Consider the following 23,583-nt stretch of genomic DNA (forward strand, 5'->3'; position numbering starts at 1 on the left):
TTCATAGAGTTTTCTGCAATTTATTTGTGTCAGAACCATTTTTTATCATGGAAGGCCATTTTAAATTACAAAAGTTCAATGGAGATTCTCTCACATTGTTAAAGAAACCTTTTTTTTTACACAATTAATCTAGATGGAGGAGAGAGAGAGGACCAGGGGGCAACCATGGTATATGAGAGAACTGATGGAGGAGTATTGCACTGATTTGGTTAACATACTTATTCTGTATTTTAAATAACTTTACATTTTGCAGTTATTTTTCCTTTTTGTATGTGACAGACTCCGGCAATACTGAAAGCATTGAGTCCTTTACACTAGGACCCACTTTGGCCATCGTGCCCAGCAAAACACAACCATCATCAAAATTAGGTCCAGTAACGTAGGAACTCTCAGAGCCTCCATGGATGTCCACATGGGTCATACACAACTCTTACATGTCCATTCTACAGTAAACCAGAGCCTTAGTTGACATTAACATTAGTACTAAAACAAACAAAAATCAATATATAAAAGGTTCATTTTTTGCAAAGTCAATCCCATATCTGGGCACTTTTTTTTCCTTTTATCAGTTTACATTTGTAACTAGCCTATGTAGAAAAAAATGGTTGATGCATAAAGTGTGCCATTGCTATGTCCAATCCTTGTAGTAATATGTATTCATTATTCTTTAGAGGACCTAAACTAATCAAACCATTGTATGGAAAGGTTCTGGCGTTAGCTCCGTCCCTCGAGGTCCAGACAGGAAAACCACTTCCTAAAGTCATGGTCCATGAACATCTGTGTGTGTTTGTGTGTGTGAGTGAGTGGGTGTGTGTGGGTGTTTGTGTATGCACACGTCTCCTGTTAAGTGTTCTGGTCAAATCGAATTTGACCGCATTATCTTCAGGCCAGAAAACCAGCAGCCCTTCTTGGTGCGCCAGCACGGTAATAATCAATCTTAATCTTCTCAAAGGAAGACCTGCATCAAATAAAAACGGTGAGTTTCTCTGGGGGGGCCATCTTGTAAACAGATGGCCTTACCGCTTCCTTGATTTTTTTTTTAACCCTGCCAAAAAGTCACAGAAGGGTGAAGTCGGACACAGTTCTGACTCAACCTCAAGAGAATATGTTTGTGTATATATTTATATTCTCTGTCTACTCTGTCGCCAGGCACTGACACAAAGCACTCCCTGTTTTCAGTGGAAATCCTGAATCCTGTCCATTAGGAGTGACACATTTATGTGTGCTTTTCATGGCCTCCACCAGGTGGCAGCACTGTCCAAATAAACAGAGCAGGTTGGAGTGGTGAAGAAGCTGAAGGGAAGAGTGTGGGTTTGGGGTAGGAGAGGGCCCAGGGGGCTGTGGTGGTGGTGGTGGTGGTGGTTGAATTCTGGGTGCAGTTTTGATGGCGTTGTTTAGAAGTTGAGTTTGGTGACCGGGCGCTCACGGGCCGTCTCTGTGGACTGGCTGTTGATCCGTCGGCGGTTGCGCTTCATCTTAGATAGGTCCTTGTCGAAGACCTCGCCCGAGCGCAGAGCCGACACCAGGTCGTCGAATTCGCCGCCACCATCATCGCCGCTCTCCTTAGCCTTCCGCGCCTTACGTTCCTTGTCCCGCTGTTCCTTCATCTTAGGAAAATGAAAAGAAAGAAAAAAAGTTTATTGAACACACTTCGTTATGCTGACAATAACAAGAATAACGTTGCTTTGCACATAGTTCATTAAGTCAGAAGAATGCCTTGATGTTCAGTTGAAAAAATCGAACATCCTGTTTGTTATTTGCAAAGGACTGTCCTCATTTTGTTCCTTTCGTGACACTGGGTAGAATTCCCTCACGTTTTGCATAACAAGGTCTGCCTGCAAACTATTTACTCTCGAAATGATAGACTAGGGGTTTCAAAAAACAGCTTAAGGCCTTTTGTTTTAATTAGTCTCAACCGACGCGGCCGAGTGATCGTGTAATGGCCATTTTGGCTCGGTGAGTCTTTTGCATGTGGCTCTCACATGCCCCTTTTGGACTGGGCATGGGATGCGAGCTGTGCCAGGCTACGGATGGCATTAGAGGTTTGGAACATGCCCACCTGGCAGCGTTGCTCTAAGTCAACAACCCAGCTTCACTGTTTAAACACGTCTGCCGCCTGCACGGAGGCTTAGAAACAGGGCGTGAGTGGAGTCAATGCCAGAGGCCAGGGTTACCTGAGGTTGTAGTAGTGTCAGTGGGAGAGTGATGTGCTAACAACTCTTTACATTACGTGCATGGGTGCCAAGATAACAGAGTCTGTGTGTATGCATGTACTTTTGTAAACCGGGCAATTCTCTTTGTGTGTGTGTGTGTGTGTGTGTGTGTATCTTTTCATAAAGAGGGCTCTGTATGTGTGAGGGCATGAATGTATTTGTGTTAGTGGCTGTGGGTCTGTATAGAAGTATATGGGTCTGTATTGAAGTATATATGAGTGTGTGTACGTTGTGTAACAGTACAATGCTACAAGTGGCCTCTGATCAAAGCCTCTACTAAAAGCTAAATGACTGAATGCAAACTCTAACAGGTATCTGAGCTGAGCCTCTACTAGAGGCTAAATGACTGAATGCAAACTCTAACAGGTACCTGAGCCTCCATCTACTAGAGGCTAAATGACTGAATGCAAACTCTAACAGGTACCTGAGCCTCTACTAGAGGCTAAATGACTGAATGCAAACTCTAACAGGTACCTGAGCCTCCATGCGTGACCTGCGCTCCTCCTCTTCTTTCTTGGGCGCCCGTCTACTAGAGGCTAAATGACTGAATACAAACTCTAACAGGTACCTGAGCCTCCATCTACTAGAGGCTAAATGACTGAATACAAACTCTAACAGGTATCTGAGCTGAGCCTCTACTAGAGGCTAAATGACTGAATGCAAACTCTAACAGGTATCTGAGCTGAGCCTCTACTAGAGGCTAAATGACTGAATGCAAACTCTAACAGGTATCTGAGCTGAGCCTCTACTAGAGGCTAAATGACTGAATGCAAACTCTAACAGGTACCTGAGCCTCCATCTACTAGAGGCTAAATGACTGAATGCAAACTCTAACAGGTACCTGAGCCTCTACTAGAGGCTAAATGACTGAATGCAAACTCTAACAGGTACCTTGAGCCTTCCATGGCAATGCGGACCTTGCGCCCTCCTCCCTTTCTTTATTAAGGGCCAAGATGTTCTCGCTCTCCTCCCGTCATACCGGCCAAAGGCCTGCAGGAACTGGTCAAGATGCCAAGAACTCATCTGGCAAGTCAAAGGCCTGCAGGAACTGGCCAAAGGCCTGCAGGAACTGGTCGAAGATGCCGAAGAACTCATCTGGCTGCATTTTGCCGTCCTCTTCGCCAAAATGCGTCACCGCACGCACATACTGAGGCAAGACAAAGACAAAAGGAGAAGAAGAGAGCAGGTCTAAAAAGGACTGAAGATCCGTTAGATCTTATTCACACAGTTGGGTTTCCACAGAAAGCATCCTACTTTTCAATTCTTCTATGTGCATTGTTTGTGACAACAAACTTTGCTGAAGTGTGGAAATGTAAAACATTTCCGCTAATGGCATTTTATAGTCTCTGGACTCCTGAGTGCTACCTGGTGTCACATTTAATGGGCCAAAGTACAGGATGTCTAATAGGGATACACAGCTACTGTAAACAACAAACAAACAAACACGCAGCAAAACACTATATATGGTAGGCTCAATAAAACAAGCATAGTGTTTTAAAGACAAGAGGGTGGTAGTTAACGCAGGTAGAGAGCATCAGAAACGGATCTAGATGAAAAGGGGAGAGAGGGAGACTAGGCACGTTAAACGACACAGCCACCGCCACCGCCGGGAGCTGGTGTAGATTAACCTTGTCACGCACGGACAATCCTCAGGCGCCGGTAGCTAGTCCACGGGTGTTCTCGTTAAGCCACGTTTCACTGGCAACTGATTACAGCCCAAACATAGGGGTAGGAGCAATGGGGGGGAGGGGGGGTACATGAGGGGCAGAGGGGATTCAGCAAGGCACCATCTCAGCCTCGTGCCTCCTCACGGTAGGGGGGGGGTCGGAGGCCTGGCTGTCCCATGATGCCTTTGATGTGCGTTTATCACTGCCATATGGAGCGCACTCACAGCATGGGCCGGGCTCGACTCAGCCAAGGAGGCACTTTTTCCTTCTCTACTTCCCCTCGTTTCTCTTTCTCTCCGTCTCCCTGTCTGTCTGTCTCTCCATCACTCTCCATGGTACTAAGGGAAGCGGGGCCTGGTTCAGACAGCACTAATGGGCCGTGAAGAGCATGACCTTCAGTTGGAATCGCAGCCTTGTCTGGGCGCAGGTTCAACTGTATTGTATGAGCACTGTAAATATGCTCATAAAGACTTCGCTCATGCTCATAGTTATGTTTCAGTCCATCGAACTCCTATAAGACTGTCAAAAGACCCAGGAAATGAACGATGACCATCGATCAAAGCTCTGCCAGGTAAGCAGTTCAGTCACAATCACTTGGAAACTACAACTGGAACTAGTTTATAACCTATGACGATCTTTCCACTGAAAACACAGTGGACTCCAAACTCTGATAAGGTATGAGCTCTATGCTGGTCACTATGTAGTCGTCCTTTATTAGTTATAGTAGCTAATAAACAGTTAGTATAATGTAGTTACACAAGTGTAGTAAAAGTTACTTTTTAGTTGTTTAGTTAAAAGTTACTTTTTAGTATACAATGCAGTTCTCTATGCACCCATACTTATCAGGAAAAATTAGTGATTTCTAGTAATAATAATTAGTACAGTGTAATTGGAACAGTAGTTACACTAAATAGTTCCCTATTATCACAGCACGGTAGTAGTTATACTATGTAGTTGACCATAGTTTAGTGGTAGTAGTGAGAGAGTGGTTAGAGGTAGTGGTTTTCCCCTTTTTCTTTGCCCCAGAGTCTTGCCTCTTTGGGGCCTCTGGGGTCCAATAAAAACGGTAAGGTCGCCCCTTTCGGAAGCACACGCGGTGAAGGTCAAGGGGCAAGCGTCTGCACCCAGCACGCGGTGGCACAGGGGCGACAGCCACGGGCTGTTTCAACAGCTGGGGCCTTCAAGGAAACCAGAGGTGCGCGTGCTGTGCTATGCCGTTCCCTTCACTCAACGCCTCAGCGTGCCTGGTCTTAAGACACGTCCTCCACGTCCACGCAGGACTTACCAGGTCTCGGGCCTCGTGGAGAGAGTCCTCCACGTCGGAGAAACTGAAGCTGGCCACGGTGATGAACTGGCTGACCACGGACACAAACTTGTCCCCGTACTCCTGTGGGCGCTTCCTCTGGAACTCCAGCTCCTGAAGGGGAACCGTGCAGAGGATGAGGAAGAGACACTGGGCCTTCATTCAAATGGCAGGCAAAGTGCAAAGTCTAACTGAAGCTTGTTTAACACCTAAGCAAAATCTATTTCCTGATTTAATACCATGAGAAAGATCCTAAGCACAAACAGCGGTGGGTCAGCTAAAAGCGGTCTCAAGACACATTATGCCGTTTATGCACAGGGACTTTGCTCATAGACTGACTTTGCCCAGCATTTAAATTGTGTGCGTATGTGAAAGAGAGAAAGTCTTTGCTATCTGTTTAATACTGTGCCATTACCCTGTAATAATAATGTAATTACACGGAATGTATTATTCTGTTGTTGTAAACACTAGCTTGGGCAACACTATAAAAACAGCTATGCCAATAAAGATGCTTTGAATTACAGAACCACAGGAAGTGCAGAGTTGGATGTCACTTTGTAATTTCAAGTAGGTGACAAACTGACTATCGAAAGGCAGCTGGAGATGAAGGATAAAGACTCCCATTGAGAGGGGAGACCGAGACCAACGGAGTGAGAGAGGTGTGGGTGGGGGGGTTCCTCAAGGTCACAGTGAGAAGGAACAAACACAGTGGTGAGAACTCACATTTTCCACACTCTTCAAGCCGCTGCGCAGGTTATTGATCTCCTTCTCTAGTTCCGTCATGCTGAAAGAGAAGGAAATGAAAGAAAAGTGAGCTAGTGTTCTATTGGGTAGAAGACGTAGAGATGCATTCTGTTGCCCTGAACACTCGAAAACAGGGATTCTCAAACTTTTGTACGGTTTTTTGATGTAACATATCAGCAGATCAACTGGGCAAATACTGATACTGTAGCATTTTTCGCCATATAAGACAATTTCATATTTTGTAGCAAACTTTGTCAGGGACCCCCTGACAATGTGCTGCGGACCCCACTTTGAGAACCAATGCTCTAAAGGACCCTAAAGGACACTGGCATTATTTCTGAGCTTACCCAACTGCAGAAAAAAAACAAGAATTTGGTCCGATGTTATCTAACCCCTTGACCCCATTGACAGAGTCACAGTGGTAGTGAAAATAGACGCCAACTCAACCTGAACTTCAACCTGGTGCCATGACCCGTGACTATTCACCAGCTTACAGAGACAGAAACAGGCGCTGTTGCAGCCTGTGGTTTGCATGACAGCAGAGCTGTCTGTTTTTTCTCTCTCTCTCTGTGCGCGTGTGTGTGTGCTTGTGTAAGAGACTGAAATTGAGGCCGCTGCGCTCAATCAGTGCCTTTCTCATTGATGTGCCAGCACAATCAGGGCATTGTCCATCAGGGCATTGTTCACACACACACACACAGCCCTGTGGCATACGCACGTACTGTGAATTCTGATAGCGCCCCCATAAACAACAGAGACATCCATCACTCACATGTGAAGACAATGGCTGAGGCTGTTGTTCCTGAGGTAAGTTGATACCCTGAGCAACACCTTAGTCTACAACAAAGTCCCAGAATCCCCCTAGTCTGTGGCCTGCCCCTCTGGAATGGGTTCAAGACTGAGTCAAACGCATGAGTGTGATGAAGTCTGGGTAATGCAGTAGGTTTACGCTCACATGTATTCATTTACCAGATGTTTTTATGGTGCAGATTTAATCACTCTGCATCTTTTATTGACACATTTGGCAAAAAAGGCACCATGTTTGGCAGGAGACAGTTAGCTTTTATGTCACTTTAATTTGGTTGGAGTGTTCCAAAAGTTAAGTTGTGGTACTGAGACAGCTGAGATGGATAATGGTAATGCCTCTACCAACAACAAAAGCTCACTTCTCTTCTCATCAGGAGTGTGATCAATTGAAAGTCTGTGTGACGTACAATATTTTACTGCCAAATGTAATCAAAATGTCACAGCCACCATCTTTAACAGAGGCTGGTTAACATTTAACATTGCCCTTTAGTTTGTACTGAAGAGCTATGGAGCCACATGCTGAACTTGTGCAAGTGAGACAGGTGAGATGGATAATGGCTACGCGCTGGATAAAAGAGAGGACATAAAAGGAGTCCCATCACATAGATCTGGGAGATACGTCTGTTTTTTTGTCTTTCATCTGTTGCTGCTCTGAATACTTAATGGGCCCCAAGATGAGACTTGGCCTTAAAGCAGGACTGTGTGTGTGTGTGTGTGTGTGTGTGTGTGTGTGTGTGTGTGTGTGTGTGTGTGTGTGTGTGTGTGGTTTGGCTGTCGTCTCTGGTTTCAAAATCTGGCTGGCGTCGAGATGAGTCCAAACAGACACATGCTGTCTCAGGAATTTGTGTATCTGAATCAATACAACTCTGTGTTAAAGCCGAGGGCCCATTGAGCTGAGAGAGGGTTCTGGACCTTCTCCGCCTGTCCAGCACATCTGCTTCACAATACGACCTGCCCTCACCAGAGCTTCCCCTGTGTCTACAAGTGAGTCCTACCGGCCCACGTTAAGAGCTTTGAGTTGCGTTGTGTAATATACACCTCAGCTAGCGTATACCTCAGGAGGTGCACTGTTCTTTGTCTCATTCCAGAGAATGAAGACAATCTCCGTGTGTTAACTTCCTGTAAGCCCTGTTAGGACCGCACACAGACTGTCAGACTGTTTTTCCTCTTATTTTACATTTACTATACACTTCCCAGTGTCCTGCTGCCCGTTCAAGAGATGAGACACTGATGAAATCCATCTGAAGAAACATCTGACTTCATTAGAAGTTATGTCCTAGTTCCAAAGCACATTGACACAAACACTACGTGGGGGGTGGGGGGTGGGGGTGGGGGTGCTGGAGTTCAGTGTTGTTGTGCTTGTTTTTCGCTCATCTTTAAGTGCAGATGACCCGCGTTGACCTCTAGGCTTGATGCACAGGATGGAGAGTACTGAGGACTTGTTTCCTAAAGCCATTCAGCTTAAGGAGGCCACAAGGACTCATAAATCCCCAGGCTGGTGAGATGGGGAGCACACTAGAGCGGGGCAGTGGGGGGATCTCCGCTGTGCCACCTACTTCACTTTCGCTGCTTCCGGGACATTCAGCAGATCCTCAGGGATGTGCATGACTTTGGGGTACTTCTTCTCCAAGATGGTGATCAGGTAATGGAGGAGAGTGACATTTCTGCAAATGAACAAATGCAATCAGGATAAGTGGATTTCTGCCAACTCATCTAGTTTAAAATTTATTACTGATTTAGGTCAGGTTGTTGTGTGTGTGTGTGTGTGTGTGTGTGTGTGTGTGTGTGTGTGTGTGTGTGTGTGTGTGTGAATTCTGAAAAATCACGTGTCCCTTCTCTCAAACCTATTTATTACACATGTACATTATTAAACATAGTATCATTGCTTCTTTACCTTTTAAGTTTACTACAGTAACACAAATACACAAGATTACATGCATGCATCATGTCCACTAACTGCAACCATCTCGAACTGCTAAATCTGCTCTGAAATCTGTTTTACTCTTACTTGTCGATGCTAGACTTGGTGTCAGCGATCTTGTTGAGCGAAGACACTTTGAAGCCGTAGGCGTTGCCCCTCTGGCCTTTGTTCATGTAGTTTCCGAAGGCCAAGACCACCTCCAGCAGCTGCTTCAGGTTCCGGCTGTGCAGCACCTCTTTGGAGGCCTTGGACAGTGCTGGGGACAAGATATGGAAAGTAAAAATATTGAATGTTCTATAAAGTAGTGTGCAATACATATGCTTATACCTTAATGGCATTAATGTAATGTATTGTGATCTGTGATTCTGGACTTTTTTGAGCTTTTGATATCACACTTAGAACATATAATTATATCGTACATATAAACTAAAAAATTAATGACTGTGATAAACTTATGTGTAATACATATATATTTTAGAAAAACAACTTCTCCTTGTTTTTGATTACAGTATAGAATGGCGTTTAGTTGTCATTTTTGCTTTGAGATGTTAACACTGACCTTCAACTTTGGGTTTGATCTCGGCGATCCTCTCGGCAAATTTCTTCTTGAAGTACAGTGACTGAAGTCTCTGTTGGTAGTGGTTTATTCTGCGAGGGAGACATGCAAGAGAGGACCGAAAGAAGATGGAGACAAAAGAGTTGCGAGACATGTATATATTTACATTACACATTATGCCTACACTTATTGACTTGGCTGATGCTTTTACCCAAAGCAAATTACATATGTCAGTTATTACAAGGGCCAGTCACCCCAGAGCAACTAAAGGTTAAGTGCCTTCCTCGAGGGCACAACGTGGTGTACTAGCTTAGCAGAAGCTTTTATGAAAAGCAACTTCCAGTGAAAAAATATGTGAATTTCGAGCCCATGACTTAGGTAATGTGGGCATTTTGTTCTGCCAGTTAAACTACATTTACATCAGGAGCATGCAGCTACAAAAACACTGGGGTGCGTTTCCCAAAACCATAGTTGCTAACTAAGTTAGAAGCTTTGTTGGTTGCAATGCAATTTCCCATTGCCAACCAACTAAGTTGCTAAGAGGTTAGCAACTATGGTTTTGGGAAACGCACCCCTGATCGACAGAAGCTACGTGTGAGGAGTCTCAAACAGACCACAACACTGCCCCAGCTCTCGCTGCAGCCCATGTGTGCAGACGACACAGCCACAGTAAGAGGGAAGGTGGGTCTTCTCCCCCCTGAGCCAGGGTAGGTATGACAAAACCGATTATTTGAAGGGAAAAGAAAACAAACGGAGCTCGACCTCGTCAAATTAACACTCAGCTACTGGGTTCATACCCTGTTATGGGGTGGGTGGGTGGGAGGGAGGCTGAAGGGAGTGTGCTGTGGGTGTTTGTAACATTTCATCATGCCAGGAGAGGCTTGGGCCCCGAAACATTATGAAGGTGGTAAATAATTCAAACATTTTGGGAGCAAGATCCTGACTAAGACTGCTGACTATGTCTTCGTGACTATGACTTTCTGTGTCCATCTACAGTAGATGTCCAAAAAGACGGTACTTTGATGAAGTAGAGGACAGTTTCTGAGAGGAAGTTGACCTTCTCCATGCCGCCCCCCCCTCAGGAAAAGCAAATAAATCTATGACTGAACAACAGTGCTTCAGAATTAATCAAAAACAAGCTGAAGAGGTAGAATGAGATAATAATAAATAAACCTTAAAAGGGAACCATTTCCAAGACACCTGTGAGCATTCACTTTCAGTTTTGCTGACTGAAAACTGAGTGCTCTGTTGATTCAGGTCTTCGCATTCGGAGCTTCAGCAAATATTGATACGGCCCCGAGTCTCCGTGGAGACCAGATAAACATGTTTGGGAGGATTTGACGCAATCTCTTTCCAGCCCCTTAAGCTGAAGTCGGCGGGGGGAATGCAATCCTCAGATGAGCACCCCAAATGCGGCGCAGAGCCCAAGATGCTAAGCTCAATAAAAGGGCTTTTAGAGTCGTGGGTGGTCCGGTCTAGGTGGATCTTGCATTTGCACTTCTCCTCAGTTGCACACCCTCCGAAAGATGATTATTTCAAGGCCATTATGGGTTGTAAACGGGGGAGAGCTCTTGTGCCAAAAACACCCACAAGTTGTTAAGTGTAAATCTCTGCAGAGACTGGATCAGAAGTGACACTTCCAAGAAGATAATTCCATGAAACCACCATTAGCAATGGTAAAGAAACCCAGGACTATCTATTCATGCTGCTGTTCTGAAGACATCAGTAAATGTTCTGTAGTCACCCTTCAAACAATGACTCATGAGTGAGAAAAACACTCTGCTTGGATCAAAAACAAGGGTAGATTTAATTGCGGATTAAATTACTATCTTTTGGTGCTTGTGTGGTTAGTAAATTCCTTGACAATGACCTAAAGTTTCAATTGAAACAGAGGGAATCTCTGGAAGCACTAAACAAAGCCTTGTGCTCCATGTGGGATGCCTTACTTTAACGTGATGGGGGGTCTGCAGACCAAAACATTGCATTTACAATAAATGTAGTACTACAAGTTACAGTCAGTATGTGGGAGTATTTTCAGTTACAGTCAGTATGTGGGAGTATTTTCAGATCGACGCTGGTTTTCTCCTATGCTTCTGCCCATCTAGTAGGTGTGCAAAAGTTCTGCTCAAAGGTTCTGCTCTACTTAATGCATGACATTACATGAGTGCGCTGACCCCTTGAGTCTCTGAACCATACCTATGGCCTTCTGCTACGCATCTGTCCACTTAACGGGTGTGCAAAAGTTTTGCTCAGAAATTCAGCTCTATTTCAAAACATCCTGCTGGATCTCTGTACCTGCTCATCTCGTAGAGGAAGCGGTCGGCCTTGGCCATGCGGTCCAGTTCATGCTTGTGCTCCTCCAACAGGTCCACGTCACTCTTCTCTGGGACAAACTTCAGCATCTGATTGGACATAAAACACCAGTACGTCTTCAATCCACATTCACTCCACAGACAAGACATCATCACATTTACTTACCTACTTGACATTGCATTTACTTTACTAATTATTTATTTATCCTTAGATTCTATTTTACTACTATGCTTTTATTTTTCATGCACTTTTTTTGTTTTTGTGAAGCACTTTGTGATCATGTCTGTGAAAAGTGCTATATAAATAAAATGTACTTACTTACTTACTTACTTACTTACTTACTTACTTACTTACTTTACCCAGCATACAAAACACAGTATGAAGCAAAATGTGTAAAACTAAAATGCCAACCTTTGACAGATTAGGAACCCTAATCTAAATGTGGGGCAAAATGCAAAGTCTAAAGTCTAATAGAAGCTAACTGAATAACTATGCAAAATCTATTTGTGAATTTAATACCATGAGCAAGATCCTAAGCACTAACATTGGTGGGTCAGCTCGAAGCTCTCACACACCACATAATGGCTTTAGTTCATGTACAAGATCTTTGCTCATTAACTGACTTTGCACGGCATTTAAATTAGGGCCCTAGGTGCCCCCAAATAACAGGTTAGTGGATAAATGGATATAGCTAAGGACGCCATCTATGGGGCATAACTATAGCTTATTATGGCCTTTAGAACCAACGGCAAATGAGGCAGAGGAAATGTGAAGACCTCAGCTAGACTGGCATTTGGTCATGGCTGTTGTGGGGAAGTCTGTCAGTAATGCTTGAGGTGTATTTTGACTGAGGTGTGTGCTGCTGTCTCTGGTAACGGCATGTGTTCTAACATCGTGATTATAGAGGAGACTAGGTCTGATACGCCAGACATGCTGGTAAGACTTCTGCGTGTAGTGTGTATTGTGGGCCAGATTCAACAAAACCCAAATAAGATGCCTATTTCACAACCTCAGTGAAATGCACACACACTTGTTGTTCTTGTTCTTGTAGTTAAGTGTTGCTCATTATTGTTGTTATGTATGATGCATGTGGTAGTGAGAGGTTCCCACCAATAGAACAAGGACTCCAACATAATCTCCTGTGTGTAACTAAAATATCAGACTATGTCTGAAACACCAGCATTGTTGACTGACGTGTAGATTGAAAAACCAAGTGCCAATTCCCATTCATCAAAAATAAACTTTGTTGAACGTCAATACTTGACTTTGGATTCCCCCAAAGGTTAAAACAAAATGCGACCTGAAAAATATCAAGCCTCAGCATATTGGCTAGTCAGGCTTTGTCAGAAACATCAGCCATGTGGACTGGGAGTCTGCAACTAATGCCAGGGGCTGCACCTGAAGTCACAGAACTGTCAGGCCAAGGTTAACAACACAGAGGTCTATGTAACACTATACACCTCAATCAGAAACAATTCCCTTCTGGGTGAAACGAATGACCTACCTGCTCCAACATGTCCTTGGGCAGATCCTCCTGCTCGTCCATAGTCAAGATGGCTCTCTTGATCTCCTCGTTGGACAACTTCAACCTGAAACAGCAGACAGAGAATTTGGTTTGGTCTCGATAACTAGATTAATGAATCCAGGCAGCATTACACAGCTTTGAGTTGTTCAAGTTCAAGACTTTAGCCAAACTCCCCCCAGAAATCAACTGCCAAATAAAAGAAATTGTGCTTCCTCAGCACAGATGCAGATTTTTCCCTCCTGTTTCAGCTGAAAAATCGTTAAGAGGAAATATGCCTCTTCTGGCAACTGACACGAAAAGCGACTGCTCCGCACTATAAATAATGAGACATGAGATATCCTGGCCTGCTTATGTTAAGGGTGCAAAGGCCTGTTTAGGACAAAGACTTCACTGCTGGGTCTGTTACTCACACAACCGGGATGGGGGAACTGTGACTCACTCACTTTATAAGTTCCTTTACTGTGTGAGGTTGGAGGTTAGCCACAATCATCTCTTCCTAATTGAGACAATAATGAGATCCAAATGAGGCCTAAACGAGATTTAAATGAGATGTGACCACTTCGTAGGAAATGAAAGAGCAGTGGAAATGATGAGGCTCGTTTTCTTGAGAAGACAATAACTTTCTCAAGATAACAGTAGAGGCAATAGCCTCCACACACCTGAAATGTCATGGCCAGGGCAACCTGAAAAAGCTTAACCTGAACCTGCCCTCCGCAATCCACTTCCCACAAGCTCCTCTCGATGACAGCCCGCTGAAAGGCTATGTGATGGAGGAGGCGTTGTGGGAGGCAGGCGAGAGCCAGAGTGGAACAGGTGCCTGACAGGCCCTGTTTGCTCGCTTGGCACCCGGGGAGACGGCTCTCGGTTTGGCCGCCAGCGGAGAGAGGGAGAGAACGAGGGAATGGAGGGGTGCGGAGAGTGGGAGAGATGTTGGAGAGGGATGAGAGGAACGGGGCCAGGGTTCTTCCCACGTCAGACAAGGAGAGACCCGCTTGGGCTGCGCCAAAACAGCACACAACACAACCGTTTTGCCACCTAAAACAACTTTGTTTTTGGTTAAAAAACAGAACCGAATGTTAAAGTAAATAGCGAGGAAAATGAAACGCAAATGGGCCTGCTTTTTTTCTTTTTTTTTTTTAAGAGACCACAGACGTGTTCCTAATGACATGGTTTGCAGGTATGCTACCTTTTTTAAAGCTTAACAAGTGGCATGCCAAGTTTTATCGTTGCTCCGAATTACCCCCGAGTTTGTTCGTGTCCAAAAAAACCACGCACCACTTGTGGTAGTTACATTACTGGCAGTGGTAATCGTCCAGTCCACCTCCTGAATGACCTGCTCGTCAGCGCACTGGGCAGAAACCAGTGGACTACTCCGACAAAAAAACGACTTAGAGCCTGGGTTTCATTTCAGCATTTATGGGCAGTAGCTTTCACATCATTAACATACTTTAAACCAATTTATTTTATGGCGTGTTTAAGGCGTCCAGGCGTTCTTGAAGAATAAATTAGTAGTTAACAGACATCAAGCATATCATAGCTGATGTGTCAGCTGGTATTCAATCTATAATGCATATTGAACTGATGGCGGCGCAGAGTCGATCCCACACATAATAAGAAGAGATACAGTATGCCTATGACTTTAAAATAGATATCTATAAAGCAGATCGAACCAGTTGTAGGGGACTGTTCCATTTAGCTGCACACTACTGCTACCTTTGTCATGCAGTTGAAAATACATTATGGAGCTCCCATCGGGGCATGTGTGAGTGATCTTTTTTGTTTTGGTGGGTGGGGGGGGGGGGGTCCACTTAAAGATTAAAGATCTTTTATGGCTCAGCAGCTGTTCTACAAAAAAATGCCTCCTCCGTGGAGAACCGGGCCTAATGGCATCGTAGAACGTGAAACTAGGCATAGGGGCATTTTGTTCTGAGCCCCTACGGATCCGTCTGCACTATGGGTGGTCTATGGGAGAACCACACGGGAGCCACCAGGCCACTTAAGACAACACTCTGGCCTCAGCAAAGCCAATAAAACCTATTAGCCGAAATGGGAAGGCCCAGAGGCGAGCAGGCAGCCTGTTAAAAGCCCGTATTTGTGTCCATCATAACTATTACTATTTTTTCGCATGACCGTGACTGGGAGGATTTAAACAAGGATTCTATGGGCTTCATGAAAAAAACAAAACTTTTCTTTGCTGTCAGACAACAATTTCACCTCACCACAAGAGCGACTAGGGTTGTTTTTTTTACGACAGTGGAACAGACCCCGAGGCTTGTGCCATGACTTGGTCTACCAGTTTGTTGCCCAGTAGCAAGACAAACAAAGCAATGTTCCCTCTGCCAAGCTATGCCTCACCCACTGCCCATCTTCCCGTTTCTTTTTCACATTAGCACTTATGAGAAGCGGTTAGTCGTCCAAAAATAGAGCAGACAAGCATTCCAACTTTGGAACTTACCACCACGCTCCATGGGCTAGCTGACCCTATGTGGCCTTGGGGGGGGGGGGGGGGATGAGGAGGGGGGTGCTCCGATCTTCACTCCCAGCTGTTAGATGAGTGGCCCCGAAAACACACTTAATCGCTCCGAGAAACGTTACCACCAGGGGAGGCGCCCCTGCCATTTTGGTTTGTTTCATGTCGTCCGTGTCGACTGGAATTAGTCTCGCCGTGTGTGTAAATCCGCGGCTTCATGACAACGCCAAGCCACAATCAATTAGAGCGCAGTCATAAATCTTGGAATGGAGCGCGGTGGCATCAAATCCAGCAAAAACCCAGCTTTGGTTCAGCTCACAGATTTTATTTTCTCCTCACCAAAATCTAAATACTGAATCCGATCTTTTAAACTAACTCTCCTTTCTTGTCTACAGCTCAGCCCAAACAAATCCATCCTACACCGTGGGATTACATGGAGAAATCCAAACACTAAGCATAAGATGACGAGATGAGAAACACACAAAGTTTTGCGCAAGCTCAATCTCAACATCCAGCAATTAAGACCACACCTGTACAAACTAATGACCCGGAAAGGCTGTAACACCACACCCTGAATAACATCAATCCGTTTCATTAAAACATCATCTGTCTGAGGCCCCCAGACAGTCCTGCTTTTCAGTCTTATAGGCCACCGGCAGCTGTACAAGAGATCTATTAAAGTTTTCGGACCACAATGGAGCGCTACTTGGTGACACAAAGTGTTGAAAACGTCCCCCAAGTTTCTCTCAGTCTGGCCAGTTTCAGGTTTAAACAGGAAACATTAGCTGCCGGTCGCTCTCAATTAAAACATTTAATATCTTGGCAGCAGCAACCTATTTTTTTGTCAAGCAAGAGAAACGACTTCCTTGGCTGGCCAGATAGTTATGGCAAAGAGGGATTTTCTTGGACGATGTGGCACTCCATCATTTCAGCCCAGGCGCTTTTGAGTTCAAACATCCGTGGGAAGGAAATCCCTTATTTTGGCTAAAGAAATGGGAGATCACGTGCCTACCCCTACTGACGGCAGAACAGCGACAGAGGGCAAAAGGACGCACATCGAGATTAGATATCCCATTGTCATCCTAGTGAAATGAAAACAAGGAGGAGATGAGACACCCTAACTCACCGAGACAATAGGATGTTGCAATTCTGTGCACGACGGCCATCAATAACAGACAGCTCCTTGACTTTCTTTGAGCTCAGGGAGTCGTCCTCCACTTCTTTCTGTGGAAAGGAAAACAGGGATTAACGCCTCTGATGTTGTCTTGTTTTTCCCCATTATGTTAAGATCATGTCCGATGAACACTGAACAGACTATGTACGAGCAAAAGTACAAAAAACATCCCCACAAAAATGCAGGACAGAGAGAGAAGAATAGAGAGAGAGAGGGAGAGAGAGATCATCAAAAGAGAACAAAGAGCTGACAAAGAGAGATCTTTGAGAGCTCTTTGAGAGCTTAGTGTTAGGAACTACCAGGATCTGAGAATATACTTTTATCCCACTACAAAGGTTCCAAGAACACCAATATTTTTGACGTAGAGAAGGGAAATATAATCAAACACTGAAACAAATACAAGCTCTCTACAAAGCTGTGAGAATAAAGATGAAATCAGTAATGAAACTGGACACACTTTTGTCTGAGGTAAATATTTTTTTGAAAGAGGACAGAAAAGGTATGTTTTGAACCAACACTGAAATGTAGACTATAACGTGGAGAGACGCACAAAATGAGAAACAATCTTCACTTGTTAAATGTCACTCACCTGTTGTCTGTTGTTATTGACCATAAAGAAGTCCTAAAACGCAGCCAAGAAGCAAGGGAGATGCAGCACTCGTTAGATAGGAAGCGCAGTTTGGTGAAAACACAGCCAAAAAACAAACACAAAACAAGCTCATACAAAATGATCACTGGTGAATGCTGGTGATTGATGGTGTACAGTATATCTGTCTATGCAAGCAGACTCTTGAGTAATAGATGCATGGTACTATGAAAGACTGTGCACAATGGCAGGTGCGTGCAAGGCTGCATTAGGCGTTATCATTATGAATTAAGCTCTATGTTATAATAATAATACTAATCTGCCAGCATTTAGTGAAGTATACAAATGCAAAGTGAGTTCAAAACCTTAGGACTGTGGTAACTGTTACGGGCAGTTTCATGTCAATAAGACTGTGTTTTATGGTTATTTTCAAATGATGACACATCATACATCATGCAGAGATGCAGTTTTATTGTGGTGTCCCGTGCAAGGAGAAGAAAAAAATATGGGATTTCTTTATTTGACAGGACTGAAATCATGTGGCTATTATTAGCGCGCCTCAAACTGACACATCCTTGTGTCTGCCCGAGCACTATGAACACAGCGTCTGTTTTTCCAACAAGGGCTCTCACTGTTTCCCCTTGGTGACACCATGGCGATCAGTATGCATTATTCAAACATCAAGGCGTCTGGAATACCATGCTCCGGGCGCGGTGGCCTAGACTGAGTCCACTCGATAAATGAACTTCTCATAAAACAACTGCCTTCATTCATTTACGTCGGGTACACTTTTTTATATTTCAAAAAGGAGGATATGACTTAAGTAGGGCTCATCAGGGGAAGATCTGGGGATAATGTCTTACAACGCTAAATGTAGAGCTTTTTCTTTGTGTGAGAGTGAACAAACTCTCTTTGTTGTAGCAGATACTATGTAGATATGATGCACTACTAGAGCCTTGTGGGGCAGCCGTGGCCTACTGGTTAGCGCTTCGGACTTGTAACCGGAGGGTTGCTGGTTCGAACCCCGACCAGTAGGCACGGCTGAAGTGCCCTTGAGCAAGGCACCTAACCCCTCACTGCTCCCCGAGCGCCGCTGTTGTTGCAGGCAGCTCACTGCGCTGGGATTAGTGTGTGCTTCACCTCACCGTGTGTTTCACTAATTCAGGGATTGGGATAAATGCAGAGACCAAATTTCCCTCACAGGATCAAAAGAGTATATATACTTATACTTAAACGATTCCCCCCTACTTCATTCATTCTTGCAGTGCCATGTTTCATGCTTGAGTGAATCTACAGTGCTCTAGGTTACAAGCGGTGTAGATGCAGATGAGAAGATGGTGGGGTGAATGGACTTATAAAGGAGAGAGAGAGAGAGAAAAGTAGAAGATAAGAGACAGAGGAACTGTTTTATTCCTTTCCTCTGGCAGAAACACAGTACCTGTTGTCTCTGGTAAGCAGAGAATGTCTTCTCGATGTCCGTCAGGTCAAGTATCTTGAAAACCCTGTTGTCGTCAACGTCTGCCCACACGGTGCCCTCCAGTTTGTTCTGCAGAGGAGGAGGTTGTGCGTAAACACTGGGCCTTTGAGTCATTCTTCCCTTCATCCATTCATTCATTCATTCCTTCATTCTACTCAACACTTATACCGAAATCCCCACTCATATAGACATGAAAATATACCGACTGTGTCTTGCAAATTGACTCCTTAAACTTTTGGCACCATTTTATGTTGATGAAACAGACCGGTTCAGATCAATCTGACTAAGGATGATTAAGGAACACTGCAAACTCAAACAGTACATTTATGGAGATCCTCCAGACAACGTCTTAGCAAGGGAGTTAACAAATTAGCTTTAAATGTAAGAACATTGCCTACTTTGGCCTCTGGGATCTGTTTCCTTCTTGGTCATTTTAAATGTCGACTGTAAGCAATGTTAACTTTTAACTTCCTTAAAAAGTGCCACTCCTTCTGGCATCTTTCCTGTGCAAGACAAATGCCAGGCTGTGATCCGACCCATCTCCATTCAGAACTAATTTCATTCAGAAACAGTTTTATTCCCAAAACATTCCAACTCTGAGCAGCTTAACTCCTGGAGTACCAACCTCAGCCAGCTTGGACCAGTTGAAGGACTTGAGCGCGTTTGAGGGCTGTGGGATGTTCTTCTTCTTGGGAGCAGGTCCCAGGGGGGCTCCAGGGGGTGGTGGAGCTCCGCAGAGGGGTGGGCGACCTGGGGGAGGTGGCGGTCCACCTGGGGGTGGGGGTGGGGGAGGAGGCATACCCACACCTGGCGGAGGAGGAGGAGGGGGCGGGGGCATGCCTGTGGGTATCGGGGGCGGAACGGGTGGCAGAGGTCCACCTGGAGGACCAGGGGTGAGAGGAGGGCCCCCGGGGACAGTGCCGACCTGCCTCTGCAGAAAACAAAACGGGACAGACTCGATTGAGCTTCACGGGCAGACAGCGGGGAAAAAAATCCATGCCATGGTCAATCAGCGTGTAGCTATATTCAGCCATATCCTTAAGCTTTGGAGACAAACTTTGTTCACCAGGCAGTGATTTATTTTACAGAACTGATATAACATGAATTTTTAGACAATTCTAGCACGGCTAACCGTGAATTCTTAGACAATTCTAGAAGAAACTCGGATAACAAAGCTGAAAATGAAGAACCTAGACAAAAAAATGTGAAATGATTTCATAGGGCCCTGTTTTACAAAGCCATTTCTTGGACCACTTTCAGTGATGTCCAATTCACCCTTGAGGTGGACGTTAGCGTACCGTGCTAAGTTCATGTAGCCGGACCGTGAGTTCCGACAGCTGCTGTTTAACCGTCTTGTGCTCACTGCTCTCCCTCTCCAGCTTCTCCTTCATCTTGTTCAGCGTCTGCATCATGTCCTCTTTCTCCTGCGTCTTGGCGTCGCACTCGCGTTCCTTCTTCTCAAGCCTCTGCTGTAACTCTTGGTGTTCTGAGTCAGGCCAGAAGAGTCAGAGTCAGCACATTTCAGAGAGAGTTGTTTATTGAATTTCAAAATGGAGATGTATTAGCTTGTCATTACTAAAAATAATACACTCACCCTTTCGCATTTTCTCTGCCTGCTCCTTCCACTGTTTCACCTCATTTTCGTTTACAAGCCTGGGAAGGTTAAGAGGAGGAGAAACAGTAGGAGGCTTTTACATCAAAGAAAGGAGGCCTAGTAGTGCTCTTGTTTAGACAAACGATCATCTCCCATTTCAATCAAATATTATTAGGTCAAAAAGGGCCTTAGAACTCACATGCGGACCACGTTCTTCACGTTGAAGTTCTCGAGTGGGGTCACGTCGGGGTCGTAACCTTTGTCGTTCTGCAGGACCATCTGCTGGACAATGCGATCCAGGAGGAGCCAGTACTGCACAGTGTTCCCGCTCCTCTTATCTGCGGAGCACAAAAGAGAAGCTAAGATAAATCCCCAAAACGCTGCCTACAGAATCCAGTCAGTGTTCTAAAGCCAAGATGAAGAACCACTGAAATGAGTTAAACCTTGTTGCCTGTATTAAATGCCTGAGTTGTTTCAATTGTAATAATGGGGGGTCATCATTATGCGTTTCTTTTGAACTTTCTCCATCGATGCTTTAACTGGCTTCTTTTTCAGCAATGTGACTTCTCTCCACATCCTAAGCATTGATCAGAAAACTGTTAACCACAGCTGAAAGTCTGATATTTTAACTTTTTTAAAAAGTTTAAACTGTACTGCTTAGATTTGACAACACAAAGCAGCTAATCTGTGGAGACAGTATGCAAAAATGAAGAGTATAAAGGACAATTCATTGGACTGCACTACAGTCTGACCTTGGCCTCATTCACAAGCAGAAACCGGGCCAAGAGTTTACATTACAGAGCGTTTTAGTGAAGCGGCATGGAGGTAGAGATATTTAAAGGGGTGAAGACAGCTCCACGGCGCATTATAGTGGAGCAAGATACAGCTGTGCTCCAGTTCGACTGGAGAGGACAGAGAACAACGGGCCGTTTGTGAAGGGAAGTGGGCGCCAAGCGAAACGCTACACTCTGGGTGATCGCAAAGGTCAGGGCGCTATGTCCGCCAATGACGGAGGTCAAGGCAAACAAGTGTGTACGAGTGAGTGACTATGTATGAGTGACTGTGTGTGTGTGTGTGTGTGTGTGTGTGCTCATATTACTGCGTTTCAGTGTGTTTTGGGCATCTTCTTTCATTTTTGAATGCTTTCAAGCTTCCTGTGTGTATGTGGGTGTGTGTGACGAGGCATAAGGAGACAGTGGTGCATCACAGACATAAAGTGCTGGTATGTGTCTGTGTGGTAAATCTTCATTAATATGTGTGTGTGTGTGTGTGTGTGTGTGTGTGTCTTACGAGGCATGAGGAGACAGTGGTGGAGCACCGACATAAAGTGCGGGTAGGCATCCGTGTGGTTCATCTTCTTGCGGATGAGCTCAAACACTTGGCTGGCGCTCTTTGTGTCTATATGCACCTGGAGAGCAGTGGCAGACATAATATTTACCTTCTGTCTTACACAAACCCAAGGCTTATGAAAACACACCATGAATACATTCGAGCCAGACAGTGAACGAGATTAAACTTACCGATTCAAATCGTCTCGCAAGAGCAAGCTCGTCCTCATTTCGCAACATCTCAAAATAATCTAAGTGCCTATGTTGAGAAAAATAGATAAAAGACAAATTAGTTATCGGATATGAATCATTTAACAGTTGAAAGCAAAGTTGTAAACTGTGAGGCTAAATTTACCTGTCTAGTGTGGAGTTATCATGGGACCTTAGTTTGTCCATTATTGGTTGGATGCCTAGCATCAAGAACTCGTATCTTAGATGCACCCTGAATTCCAAGCTTGTCTGTGCGTCACACAAACCAAAAACAGAACTTCAATGTGAAGCTCATAAAGACATCAGAAACATGACTCTCAGTGTAAAACAAGATGTAAAGATAAAACAATAAAAGAATAAAAGGTAAATGATAAAACAAGTCTAGTCAGGTATAGTGCTTACCTCCCCTGCTCCTTGGCTGAGGATAGCGTTGATGAAAGACATGATGGCTGTTTTGAGGCTGACCTCGTCTCTGTACCGTCCTGTGCTCCTGTCCAGATCATTTAGTAATGTCTGAAGAGAGATGTTAGAGTTACCTCACATCATAAGATGAGATGATATACAAAAGGATCTCATACTGAGGATATTCCACTCCCTTGAGCAGAACATGAACAGTTCTCAGAATTTTCAACTTCGCAGCCACATCATTTCCTCGATATAAAGTGCAGTGTCTATAGGGTGCACGTGGTAAAAAATAAAACCATATGGTTGTATTTGTTCATTAAAAATGTCATGGAACTATTCTGATGAGCTACATAAAATGGCAAAAGCGTTACAGTCTGAAGTTGACAACGTGAGTGAGTGCCCCCTACAAACTCCCAGCTGGCTCGAAAAAAATGATACCGACTACCTGGTCAAATATTCTGTGTTATTTGTTCATTCACTTCAGTTGTCCGTGAGTTTGTTTTCACCGAGTTGTCCCAAACCAAAAGCGGCTGCAATGTCGAGAATATTCACCCTTTGCAGCCCAGTTGTCGTCTCACCTGAAAGCGTGTCCTCTCGCAGGCGAACTTCTGGTAGTGCAGCATGGCCTCCAGGATCTTGCGGTGGCCGCCGGGCACCAGACACACGGCGCCCATGATCTCCAGCACAGCCACCTTGGTCTTGATGTTCTCGGTGGCCAGGCTCTGGGCGATGATGTTGATGCTCTCCGTGTGCGAGAGCACGTGTGCGCGCCCCTGCGAGTTGTTCATCAGCGCCTTGATGCAGCCGATGAGCGAGGTGTGGATCTGCGACTCCGTCGTCTCGTAGTCCATCGTCTTCAGGAAGTTCAGGATACAGGTCAGACCATCCAGGTCGATGAACCGCGTCACAAACCTGCCATCAGAGAAATGGACCGTGAGAATCAAATGAAAGATGTAGTTCTTGATTTGTTATCATTTTTTACATATCTATCCAGCTCATGTGGTTTAATAAAAATGCTAAAATGCCAAATGCCTGTACTGGCTTATACTATAATGACTTCTCTGATACTATAAACTGGTATAGCTATAGAACAAGGAACTAGCAATACCAAGGTCATAGAGTTCTACACCGAAAGAAGACAATTACTTCCTCTTGAAGTTGGTCTTGTAATTAAACGTGAAAAGGAGTCTCCTCTCAGCCCTTGCCTCATAAAACCAGTCAGAGGAGCTTTTCACCGGGATGTGAGCTGGGAAAATAATTAACTCTGACCGCGGGGAGAACAAAAGAGAG

At 44.7% G+C, this 23,583-nt stretch overlaps 1 protein-coding gene across 2 annotated transcripts in view; it reads right to left on the reverse strand.

Moving 5' to 3' along the window:
* Window positions 1-4: 4 nt before the first annotated feature.
* Window positions 5-23,583, reverse strand: part of daam1b (dishevelled associated activator of morphogenesis 1b) — a 44,787-nt gene continuing 21,208 nt past the window's right edge. Inside the window, exons 5-26 of one of the 2 annotated variants that reach the window (XM_048250784.1) lie at window positions 22,872-23,205; window positions 22,291-22,401; window positions 22,034-22,137; window positions 21,871-21,937; window positions 21,641-21,758; window positions 20,550-20,688; window positions 20,351-20,409; window positions 20,055-20,242; window positions 19,382-19,687; window positions 18,718-18,825; window positions 17,283-17,315; window positions 16,646-16,743; window positions 13,029-13,113; window positions 11,507-11,613; window positions 9,215-9,303; window positions 8,743-8,911; window positions 8,291-8,398; window positions 5,907-5,967; window positions 5,166-5,297; window positions 3,242-3,360; window positions 2,688-2,739; window positions 5-1,607 (exon numbers count right to left, since the gene is read on the reverse strand). In XM_048250784.1, the coding sequence (XP_048106741.1) occupies window positions 1,395-1,607; window positions 2,688-2,739; window positions 3,242-3,360; window positions 5,166-5,297; window positions 5,907-5,967; window positions 8,291-8,398; window positions 8,743-8,911; window positions 9,215-9,303; window positions 11,507-11,613; window positions 13,029-13,113; window positions 16,646-16,743; window positions 17,283-17,315; window positions 18,718-18,825; window positions 19,382-19,687; window positions 20,055-20,242; window positions 20,351-20,409; window positions 20,550-20,688; window positions 21,641-21,758; window positions 21,871-21,937; window positions 22,034-22,137; window positions 22,291-22,401; window positions 22,872-23,205 (2,800 nt within the window). In that variant the 3' untranslated portion in view covers window positions 5-1,394. The remainder of the gene's footprint in view (window positions 1,608-2,687; window positions 2,740-3,241; window positions 3,361-5,165; window positions 5,298-5,906; window positions 5,968-8,290; window positions 8,399-8,742; window positions 8,912-9,214; window positions 9,304-11,506; window positions 11,614-13,028; window positions 13,114-16,645; window positions 16,744-17,282; window positions 17,316-18,717; window positions 18,826-19,381; window positions 19,688-20,054; window positions 20,243-20,350; window positions 20,410-20,549; window positions 20,689-21,640; window positions 21,759-21,870; window positions 21,938-22,033; window positions 22,138-22,290; window positions 22,402-22,871; window positions 23,206-23,583) is intronic. The other variant, XM_048250785.1, reaches the window with a different exon arrangement.

The sequence above is a fragment of the Alosa alosa genome, chromosome 8, assembly GCF_017589495.1.
Source record: "Alosa alosa isolate M-15738 ecotype Scorff River chromosome 8, AALO_Geno_1.1, whole genome shotgun sequence".
NCBI classification, from domain to species: Eukaryota; Metazoa; Chordata; class Actinopteri; order Clupeiformes; family Clupeidae; genus Alosa; species Alosa alosa.